The sequence below is a fragment of the Dromaius novaehollandiae genome, chromosome 1 (assembly GCF_036370855.1).
Source record: "Dromaius novaehollandiae isolate bDroNov1 chromosome 1, bDroNov1.hap1, whole genome shotgun sequence".
NCBI lineage: Eukaryota > Metazoa > Chordata > Aves > Casuariiformes > Dromaiidae > Dromaius > Dromaius novaehollandiae.
Genome location: NC_088098.1, coordinates 172,235,893 through 172,248,162, shown reverse-complemented (window position 1 = coordinate 172,248,162; position 12,270 = coordinate 172,235,893). Strand labels below are relative to the sequence as shown.

At 35.4% G+C, this 12,270-nt stretch overlaps 1 protein-coding gene across 2 annotated transcripts in view; it reads left to right on the top strand.

Moving 5' to 3' along the window:
- The window catches only part of NDFIP2 (Nedd4 family interacting protein 2), a 45,757-nt gene that overhangs the window by 29,256 nt on the left and 4,231 nt on the right, over positions 1–12,270 (top strand). For both annotated transcript variants that reach the window (XM_026120826.2, XM_026120827.2), the window contains exons 5-6: positions 5,516–5,640; positions 8,408–8,474. In XM_026120826.2, the coding sequence (XP_025976611.1) occupies positions 5,516–5,640; positions 8,408–8,474 (192 nt within the window). The remainder of the gene's footprint in view (positions 1–5,515; positions 5,641–8,407; positions 8,475–12,270) is intronic.

Here is a 12,270-nt window from a genome sequence, read left to right as displayed (position 1 = left end):
ACTAAATGAAACATAAGTTTAACTTAACAAGGACCAATCTTAAATGGGAGTGTTTGTGTAGTCCCAATTCTATTCAAGGGAGTAAGAAATTAAAATGAAATTTAAAAAATGGGTGTCTTTCGCTTGTGTGTGGGTGGGTATTTTTAAATGCTGTAAGCAGAGGTGGCTGATCACCAAGAACCTACAATAAGTTCTCTCATGTAGTTAAAATGTGGGAAAACACTGTCGGGAGCTGTGTTTGAGTTAGAGTCATGAAAAGAATGAGCTGTTCTAAATTCACTCTCCCACCTCCTCCTTTGACTATTACGTATAGCATCTGTAGAAAGACTATAAAGCTAATGAGGGAGGGAGGGACCTTGGAGGGGCTTTTTTGCCGTAGTTTTAAATATAAAACAGTGCAGTTAACTTTGTTAATTCAACTGAAATATAATCCAAAAGCTTTTTACTGTTCTGCTCGTTGCAGTTGACTAATTATCATTACATACCATCTAGTGGTAGCTGCCTAAATTGCATAAAATTGCTGTCTTGCAGGCCATCTAGTGGCCAGCTCTGTGGGTTTTCTTGGTTGTTGTTGGTGGGGGTGTTTGTGTATGTTGCATTTTTTTTTTTGTTTTGTTTTGTTTTTTCAAGAAATAAAACATGTTCCCTAGTGGTGCAGTTACAAATAAGAGCTTGGTGCATACAAGCTATGAACTTGTTTCCTATCTAGGTATGAACTAGATTGTAAAGTACTATTGTGATTAGCCTAACTGGCAAGAATGAGTCACCACAGTCAAAAGAAAAGCCCTTCACATGAACAGATGTTTTTAATGTCTTTGTGTTTGCAAAATGACTTTGGATTATGTGGGTTTTTTGCTTTGGCGTTTGATTCAGAAACAGTGGGAGAAGTCTGGAAACCAATTAAATATAAATAAAGTATCTATTTTATCTCTTATGTGTAGTAAAATCATATACTTTCAGAAATTTGTCTTGCTTTTGAAATCTGTGGCTGTGTTGGTGTGTGAAGAATCTGGTGTTTTTCAATTTCTAGCTTAAGTGAATATGTTAGAGCAAAGGCAGCAAATTACTCTATCAGACCACTTAATATAATTTGTCTGTTTTGTATTTTAAAGTCAGATGTGCCATATACAGCATATTGTGTACAGCTTTAATGGTGATGCAGCGAGTAACTGTTATGCCCAAACAGGTTTGTTTTTGTGCTTAGTCTGCCCATAACAGAAATCTTCAAATTGTGTCTGATTGCTATTTGTTCAACTAATGATTGGCCTATCCTGCTTCTTTATGGAAAGGAGGTAGTTTTGGGCGGTGGTAAAAGGCTTATATGATTTTCTCTTTATATATAATGAGTACATTAGAATATAAACTAGCCTTTTCACCTGTGGACCCCAGAAGGATTGCAGAACTCGTATGGATTTTTGAAATGACAGGTAGTTTGGGGCTGTCCAAAATGAAGATTGTCTCCCCATACCCTAGAAAAACTATATATTAATTTGAATCTCTCAAAAGAGTTAATGATCACATCAGAGTAAGGAGAAAAGAAGGGAGAAAACTTTTTGATCAGTCAGTTGTGGTTTAAGTTCTCATCTGGAGATCTGATTTGTTGTTTTTTTTTTTTTGAATTGGTATCTTGGCAATTTAAACATTGTGACTACAATTCACACCAATAAAATTCACAATGTAGAAAAACGTTAATGTACATTCTGTTCCAAATGCTATATTGGAACAGATAATATCCTCAGCAAAATTTGCAAGGTAATGTTCACACAGTTTTCAAAGCTAGTAAATGCTTCAAACAGTCAACAAAGTGTGTACAAACTAGGGTATCTACTTAAAGTTTTGATATATAAGAAGATATCTACTTGAAGTTGAGAGGCAGAGTTTTAGTGCAAGCTCAGGGTGAGCACAGCCTCCTATTGTGTGCTTCCTGAAAAATACTCTGTAAGCATGCTCTAAATTTCCTGTGGATTTAGAAAACCTGACTTCTAGATGTCTGCAGTATGATTGTTACATAGCTTTCCCTTAGTCATGCAAGAGGAGCTGAGGAGAAGTCATTTGACTGAAATTGCCTTTGCTGGAAGGAGATAAAGGAACCATTTTGGGGTATGCCTATTTCCCTCTGACTATCAGGGGAACCTGTTTGACCTTCATACACAGTCACCAACTTTGTTTTTGCAGAGAGAAATCGAATTTCTCTGTGCATATTGCATGTAATAAAAAATAATTGGAACAAGGAAGCTTCCAATTGGGCTTTAGGGAAAAAAAGAAATTCTCAACAAGGGCAACGAAGCACTAGAAGTAAAATGCATAGGGAAGTTTTGGAACATTCATCGGTGAGTAGAAAAACAAATTAGACACTTTTAGGAATAGCATAGATATAGCTAATCCTGTTTTCAAACAGTGAAATGAAATACATGACTTCTTGTGGACCCCTTTCAGCCCTGTTTTCTCTGACTCAGGTGTCCCTCTCCCCTTAATTTGGTCTTGCCGTATCACCATAGCCTTATTAAATGTATTTTTTTTTCCAGTGAGAGCTTTTTATTAAACTACTTGGAGGTATTTTAGGATGAAAAAATCCTAGCTACTGAAGTTTTACATTCAATTTAAGAATAGTCAGAGATATGCAGAAAGTTACTGTTCAAAGGCTGATGAATACAAGGTAGGTGAACGGAAGGAAATTGCAGCATGGAAGGAAATTGCAGCATTTCGTATCCAGCCTTTTAATACACTGTTAATGGCATATGATTTTTGGAAAGAAGCATGCTGTTTTCTGAGATATTCTCTTCCTTTCAGAAAAGATAAATTGTGCTTTCTGTGACTGAAAGCAATTAGCTTGAGTTTCTTTTGAGATTCAAAACACTTAAGTTCTTTTTTCTTGTGAAAATGTCAAGTCCATAAGGTGTGTATTTCTGATGGAAAAAGTTCAGTTAAACAGAGGTCTCCTTTACAGAGATCACTGTATCTTCTGTTTCTCTTTTCTCCCATACATATGTGGATGCATGTTCATGCATGCAATTTCTACTCCAAACACGCATGTTAAAGGGATTCTTTGAAAATCTTTCTGCTAGTTTACATTTTAGACTCTGTTTAGAAGATGACACAATGTACCACAGAGATTTGAAACCAAGTAACTAAAATTTAAGTGCCTGCTATTTCTATAGTAATTTTACTGCTAGAATAAGATATGTATTTGAAATCTGATCAAAAGTTGTCCTTGAAGTTCATAGCATCCTATTGATCATCAACAGACTTTAAGTGAAGCCTTCAGAAAGGAGGAAAAATGTATCCCAGTTCAAGAATGGAATAAATTCTATACAGCAGTAGGGAAAATAATCTCTGGTAGTGCATGAAGAATTGAGAAGTATTATTTATTACAGTATGCTTATGCCAGGTGTGGAACCCTTTGGTGTTTTCTTGGTGTTAAAAGTAATAAGAAAAAGTCATGGGACAGACAAGTCAGGGAATAAAGGATGTAAGTGGTCATTCACAACAGAATTATTTTGACCACTACATTAGATATCAAGAGTTTTTAATAAAAAAGTCCTTCAGTCTATTCCCTCCCACCCCCATCACCAAGCAACTTCTTCCTCCATGTTTGTTATGAGTTTTGTTGTGATTAGGAAGCAACCTTAATGGCCATGTTCTCTTTATGTGAATTACGTTAATATACACTTATGCCTGTGTATTCCTTAAAAAAAAAAGGGGGGGGGAGGGGGGGCAAAAAGCCACATTTAACACTTTAAGGAGAACAGTTCTAGGCTAAGTTGTGAACTGTTCCTTCCATCTCATTTCCTCCTCTTGTCATCACTTCATGAATGTATAAAACTGAAAGGCTTACTTTTATCAGTCCCACTTGTCTGCATATTATTAGAGTAGTAAAGTGGAGTGAAGTAATGGTTCCATTGCATACAGTGTGAATTTCAACTAAATGTCTTGAATTTATTAAAGGAAAGAGGACAATAGTTGAAAGTTGTTACATCAAGTATGAGCACAAAGTCTAGTGATCTCTGGGGTAGAAAACAGTTCTTGTTGCAAAATGTTTAGTCTTACAGGAAGAGTCTAAAAAAAGAATGTAAGATCTGATTGTGTAAAGAGGATGAGCAAGTAGAAGTAAAGAATACTTTTTAAATTAAAACAAAGATGTGATTTGCAGCAGCTCGTCAGACTTTATCTCATTTTTGGGAATGACAGTCTTCTTTATGATAACCTGTATTAGTGTCTGGTCAGGAATATTGTCTATCTGAGAATGTCTCGGGAAGTGTAAGTGATATGAAGGAAAAGGTAGTCTCCTACCTTTCAGGTGGTATACAAATCCTTAATTTTTTTTATATAACCTTTAAAGTTTTAGGTATCCTAGGAATTCCTCTAGTATTCGTAGTCCGTTAGAAACATGTCCATCTTCTCACCTTTTTAGCATAGCTATCGTTGGAGCCATTATCAAAGTCACTCTAGCTTGAGTAGCAGGGAGAGAAGGAGAGCAATAAATTACTCTGCTGAGACAGGAGCAGAGACACATTAAAGAACTAGCTGCTGAAGTCTGTAAAAAGTAACAGTAGAGTGAGTTTAGAGAGCTTGCTTTAAAAAAAAAAAAAAAAAAAAAAGCAAATCCGACTTTTAGAACAACTTACCCAGTCTTTCTCAAATGCTTTTCATCTATTTTGGAGAGAGATCTGGATGTACAGATTAAAATATTCTTATTATTGGAATAGCTGCCCCTCCCCCAGCATATGCCTTTTTTTTGTTTGTTTTCAGTTGCTCTCTGACTGGAACATCACCTAATCAGGATTCCCACACTTTAACCTAATCTACTCAAACTGCAGTCAATACAAATATTGTTGTTTGCCAGATACATGCGCAAATATGAAAATTTAAATTGTAAAACTATGAGTTGTGTAAGATCATTAATGAGGTAGCAGAAATAGTTATACACAATGTCCTTTGCTTGATTTCTGATATCAGGTGTTCATATATAGATCTTGTTAAAGACAAGACAGTAACCAATGAAACATCAGCTTCTCAACTTATCTTCATTTCTGTAATGTGTTTACAGAACAAGATACTTTCATTCTTTTCTGTCCAAACTGGATAAAGCTGAATACGCAGCCTTGATATATGAACATGTGTGTGCATAATAACTGTATCCTTAGCTATAAAAGTGTCACAAGGTTGTTTTCATTTGTTTGTTTTAGGCCAAATATTGTGTGTTATAGTCCTTTGTTTGCGTTACCTTTCTTGTCTAGTTTCATCTAGTCAGATTTCAGCAGCAATGTAATACTTTATTTTGGGAATGTTCTCATTTAAAGCAGTAGATTCCAACCTATTTACCATTTGCTTTATTTTAAAGTGAATATACCATTGGGAATGTCTGCATTCAAGCTAAATTTCCGAAAGCTTGAATTATTAGAAGGGAACTTCTGACTGCGTAAGCATATCCTTATTAGTTTATAAGTGAAACTAATGTCAAGTGTTTGCCTAGCTATGCAGATTAACAGAAGCTACTGTTTCTTTTATTTTATAGTGGCATTTATTTTCAACTGGATTGGATTTTGTTTATCCTTCTGTATAACAAATACCATAGCTGGAAGGTATGGTGCGATCTGTGGATTTGGTCTCTCACTGATCAAATGGATTCTCATTGTACGGGTATGTTTTTTGATTTACACTATACAGGCTTTTTTGTGTGCAGACAGAAAGTATAGAAATTTATTTAAAGATAGATAATAATGGAATTAAAAGAAACACAGTATATTTAAAAATTCCAGTATATTAAAAAACTTTAAAATGCCTAGAATTTGCTCTAATTTTCCATTTCATTAGAGAATTTTCTTTCTATATATTATTTACTAATGAAGCTTAGACTATTTTTATCTGATTTATCATTTTACATTCTTATTTTCACTAGAAGAAATGTGGAGTGACTCATTCTTTGAACAAATATTAAGCAGCATACAGGAAAAAAATGGAAAAAGTCCAAAAAAAGTTTTAGTTCCATTCAGAAATACTGGCCTGTATGAACAAGTATAAATGGCTCTGGCCTATCAGAATAACACTTCAGAAGTGTTTTGCTAAACTATTCTCCCGTGGAGAATCTGGTGTCTTCTCCCTATAAGATACGTATATACTAAATCATGTCAAAATCAAATAGAGATTGTAGAGAAGAGATTGGTCCTTCCTGGACATGCCCTGCATCCTTATTACAGCTGAGGGTCGGTTTTTTGGTTCCCCAGGGCAGAGAAATTCTCCTGGACCAGAGGTGATTCTGGTGCATTTAGTTAGAATTCAGGGGTTGGGATGGAATTTGTCTGAATGGGAGAGATGATGTGAATTTTGCAACTATGTATTCGTTGGGTTATTTTCAACTTTTCTTGAGGCATACTAAGCAGAGGGCAGAACCTAATCATTGTGACAGCTTTTTTTTTTTTTTTTTTTTTTTTTTTTTTTTTACTGTCAAGCAAACAGGAATGTGCTCTTTTCTTTTAACAAAAACCAAAATTAGTATATACGAAACTTCCTTGAAGAATTACTGTGTCGTAGCTGGTATTTAAATTCTAATGTATAATCTGTTGCCCATTTAAAATACTAGAGCTGACCAATTCAAGACCTCAGGGCTTCTTTTTTCATAACAAAGTTTGTCATCTCTGTGTTTTTCCCCCTTTTCAAAGAGAAAATAACCCAAAAAGTTCATTCGGTATATGTTGACAATGTTGCCTTATTGGTGATGCGCAGGTGTGTACGTGCATGAAATTATTCTGTTTCTTTGTTTCATACTTCAGAAGACTTGTGCCACTCCCTCAGTGGTATGAAGTGTAGCAGTGTCTAAACAATCCTAGTTCATGTATGCTCTCTCTCTGTTAGATTTTTTTTTTTCCCCCCCTCTAGTAAAAATTGATAAAAGTACAATTTTGCTGTTGGGGAAATTCTGCAGCAATGATTTCTTTTGTCTGAAGAAAGTGTGAGAATAATACATATAGGTGCCCGATTGCTGGTTTTAATAAATCTTCTTCCCAATTAAATGGAATTTCAAAGAAAATGGATTGGTAGATGTGTTTAGAGAATTTAAAATATTGACTATAATGTAAGAGAATTTTAGTAATGCTGTGAACTTCCTGGGCATCAAGTATTCATCTGTTATTTTAATGAACCATCAAAATACAAAATGCGTTCTCTGCTGGATGATAGAAATGCAAGTATTTATGTGGGGGTAATATAAGTACTAATTATTTTAATTCAATTTAGGAATTCTGTTGCTTGATTTTTATTTTATTTTCCTTGAATTGTTCATAGAAATGAATATGAGTACAGGATTAGGCCTTTAAAGAATGCACATGATCTGGCTTTATTATGGAGAAAATATCTGTGGATCTCCATACACAGTTACTTAAGGGGAAAAAAGGATGAGCTATGCTCTCTTTTCATCTAAAATTATTAAATGGCACTGATGATTATTTGATTGGAGGTGTGGCCCAATATCTTGTTTTTAAAGTAAGCAATGTCTGAATTACACAATCTCCTGGTTGACACTACTGAAATGTGCTGGAAATGAAATGACAAATGGGCAAGTACTGTGGCAGGATGCATTATACATGATAGCAGGATGGGAAGTATAGCTGCTACTAAATAGGTTATTTTATTCCTGGTGACTTTTCACACATCTCTTTATTCCTATTTCCAATGCGAACTGTGGAGACATTTGATTAGCCTTTTTATCAGTGGAGCATGCAGTCTGGAGTCTGGTAAAGGCAAAGATACCTGTCTCCAATACTATCGCGCTCTGCCCTCCAGCTGCCTCCCACATCACAGAGAGGACAAAACTGTCTACCATGGTCACTAACAGGAACAGCTGAAATGCCACTTCAAGGTTCATTTAGCTGCGTTCAGCTCACTGCTGGGAACTGAATACTGGTTTGAAAATGAAAAGATTTTAATGAGTTGGGGGTCTTTATGGGGCTGGTATTCTTGGCAGCGATTAACAGTAGGGGGTATACAGAAGGTCAAAAGCTCTTCTTTTGAGGGGTCAGCAGAACATCCCTGTCTGATAAGATTAAACTAATGTGGTTTCTGGTGTTAATATCTAAAGCAGCAGGCTGCTGTAATGTGTTTGGAATGGCAGGCATTGGGGAAAAAAATCGACAACAGTGATTCATTGTAATGGAAAATGTCAGATGATTCCAGCAAGTAATACTAAGTGTTTTTTGGAGGATTTGAAATAACTTTGCTGAAGAATACAAATAACACTTCCAGTATCAGGTGCAGTCTATTGCTGTACAAATATATCAGTTTTGTACTTTACCCTAATATATTATTTTTATTCAAATTTGCTTTTTCCTCTATCCTTTCTGTATTTAAATAAGCATTAAATGTGTTTTAGTCACCTATCTTACTGAAGTTAAGCCTTGTGAATGTATTTCAGTTCTCAGATTACTTTACTGGATATTTCAATGGACAATACTGGCTTTGGTGGATATTTCTTGTACTTGGTAAGTGGCAGTTGAAAACATTTATGTTTTTATGTGGAAGTACTTAAAGATGAATCATGTCCTTGTAAATACAGTTCTGTAACATATTTAGCTGTATGTTTTTCTTTAGCTATTTATGATTTGTATGTTGCTTTTATTTCCTTAGTGTTCACCAGGTTATTGGTTGCTATCATGTTGTGTGAACTGCAGGCTATTTGATTAATCTTCAACTCGGATTTTTTTCTGCACGTACAATTCTGACATGTACATAATTATAATTTGTGTTTTTTTTACACAAACTGTGTAAAACAATTGTACACAACTGTTTCAAGAAAGCTCTAGGCTTTATGTAGAAGACTAGTGGGAGTGAGTGATACCTAATGTTTATATATGTAAACTTATATGTCAAATTTTACATTTTAAGAAATGCGACTGATCCTAGGAACGTGGAGTCTGTCTTGTACACAGGTCATGAAACGCCCCTTTCCAGTCCTTTGAAATGCATACCGCATTAGTTGTTACTCAGTCAGACAAGAGAATGGCTTCATGCTTTCTGATCACAGTGCTTCCATGACGTCGGTTCTCTTTTAAAACGTCTGTATGCCTAGGTTCAAAGTTTTATGTACTTCTAGTTCTGTTCTTCTGTCTATTTTTAATTATAATACCTTTTACCTAGTGTGGATCTCATAATTTGAATATGAAATCTGAAACAGTTTACTTCTAGTGGAGCAATGAATGCTACTATCCATTTTATTTTCTGTCCCTAGAAACGTAGTAACCTGCTGCTGATTCAGTAGGTGGCAGTCTTTCCTTTGAGTCAATTGAGCTAATGACTGAGAGCGAAGGATGAATGTTGAGTAAATTATAAAAGCTGAGATCTTGTTTGTGATTGTTTAAGGTTTCTGGTATTACTTGTGGGATAAATAGCAAAGTTATCTGAATATTTCTCCACCCTCCTTTTAATAATGCTTGAGGGCATTTGTCAAACTTTTTAATACTCACCTTACTCTACTATTGTGCACTTTGTTGTTTGCAGTATACAGAAACTGCAAATGTTTAACACTTCACAGAACCAGTCCCCTTGAATACTCTCATACTCTATTTGAAGTGACTGCATTCAAGTAGCAAGTGAAATGACTCTTTACATATACAAACATCTCCAGATAAACTTTTAATTAAGACAAGCCTTTTGTGGTGCCTGAAACTGGGGTTTAACACTTTCACTTGTATAAAAGTGGTGTGTTCTTCCCCTAACATCTTCCTCCACCCTATCTGTCAGAGCTGTGCATTTGTAGTTCCTCTTTATACTAGCCTTCTGGGACACTTGGCTCATTCAGAACTTGGGCCACTTATATTTAGAAAAGCCTTATTTGCAGCCTTGTCTATTTGAAGATTTTCTCTTTTTTTTTTATGTCAACTCAAAGTTTATAATATGCTTCAGAATGAAAGGCATCACGAGGTATGCAATATATATCCAGCAAGTGACATTCCCTTGTCTTACAAATATTTTGATTGAAATATGCTATTGATAATTTTAAACTACTGAAATGAATACACTGAGATTACTAGAATGCTGCAGAATTTACCCCAATAGAACTACTTAGTAGGATATGAAAGAGAGCATTATCAAGTCATGGGGGTTCTGCCAAACAGATCTTTATCTCAGTGTTCAGACAACTTTCCAATCAGAATATGCCAAGTAATACATCCTGTATTTCTTTAAAAATGAATAAACTGAATTTGGTTCTTTGTCTTTTGGATAGTCCATTGACATACTTGAGAGAGCATGACAACAGGTGGGGTCTCTTGTATCTGTTTCTGCTCTCTTCTCTTTTGGAGACTGGAAAAATGTGCTCACACTCTGTGGAAAAGTGAAATGGTCTACTTCCAAAGAGCTGTCATGTACAGTGAACAAATTGAAGAGAAAGACAATTCTAATTTTTAAATTTAAATATTGGCCAATATTTCTTTTTGAGGAGCACAATGGAAAATTCCTCACCCCCCACCCCAAATGAGAAATGTAAAATATGGATTGAACTTAGACTGGCTTTCCAGTGTGTGTAATGCAAAAAATATGCTTTTGGGCATTTTGAAAGCTGCCTACTCACCTTTTGCGATTTTAGCTGCTTTTTTCAGTTAAACCTGGGACTATCTCTGGTAATATCTGGCTAGCAGCTTTTGTAGTAGACTTCTAATCCAGATCTTACTACTTTCTCCTCCATGCAGAATTTGCTTTAATCACAAAAATGTATTTGGCTTAGGTCAAAGATCCAGCCATTAGTGGATCATTCTCTGGCTTTTTGTTTCCTAATGAGGCTTTGGTTTAAAAAAATAAAAAATAGACAAAAAAAAATTTGGATAAGAAATGAACATGGGGGGGCTGGGAACAAGGTCTTGGTGAGGACAAAAGAAAGGAAAAGTGCATCAAAGAGCAAAGTATATGTGTAACTATAGGGAGTTTATTAAGATGGAAGAGAAAATGAAGAAAACTTGTTAATCTTAAGTGTTTAGTTTAGATTTTCATTTGAGCCTTTGGGATCTGTTACATGCATACATGTATGTATCTTCAAGGCACCTACACTGTCCTTTTTAAAAAAAAAAAAAAAAAAAATCTAATTCCTGTGTAATGATGCACATGGTATTGAGTTACCCAGCTCAGGTTCATATATGGTTAACTTCATTTTCTGAGAAGCAAAACTGATGCTAAAGATGTATAGTCAACTTAAACATAGGATTTCCCAGTCTGAATCAAACTGAGGGTTGATCTTAGCTGGTGTCTCATTTTCTGTAAGAGCAAGCACTGTACAGATGTGCTGTTAGAAATTATTAGGATTTAATTTACCAACATCTAAATCAATCTTGAGTGATTAAAAATTTCAAATGTTAGGGGCAGTGTTCTTTCTTTTATTTTTAAAACATTTAATAATACTTCAAACGTACTATACTTTTCTGATGTGTGTCAGAATTAAAAACGTGTTGTCATATGGATAGCATAATATTTCTAATTTGAGAGAAACTAATGCGTATTCTTCTGCCTTGCCTTGAAGATGTAAGAGCGAATTTTGTATGCCTGAGACACTGGCAGTAGGCCCTCACTAATCTGCGGGGGGAGAGGACCTGCTTAGGGCAGTGCACCTTACTTATTCTAGGATGAAAAGAATGTCCCTCTAGACTAATGTTTCCACGTATGTGAAATTCAGATTTAGAGACTGGACTTTTCTGGGCAGATTAATCCTACCAACAGAAGTAGAATAATGTGCTGAAGTTTACTCAGCAAAAGAAGAATAGATCTAAGAGCTGTCCCCACTATGCAGCACTGTGGGGTGTGTGGAGTGCCCCCCACTCCCTGATGTGTTTGTTCAAATGTCTGGTGAATCTGTCAATGGGTAGAATGATGCTAACGATGTATGTGAGTAACTTCCTTTGTTACAACTAACTTCTGTATGACAGTCATGTATCTCTTGTTCTTATAGTAGTTCAGTAAATTATTAGAGCTGAAATATTCTTTCAAACATGGCTAAATTTAAATATTTAAAAATCATTTAAAGTGTGGAGGTAAGCGTAATAAATGTAGTCATAACAGATGTTGAGTAATCTTCTTTGAATCAGCTGATGATTTTCCTCCATTAGGACAAGTGCATTTTACTGGATGGCTAAATCTCAAGCCATCAGCTACTATAATTTGTTACCGGTTCGGTGCTAGAGCACTCAGTGCTGTCTTGTTTCTTTTTTTCTCCTTGATTGGCAATACATTCATAATCTTAAACATTTCCAAAGTACCCTTGGAGTTCAGGCAGTCTTCTAACATAGCAACTTC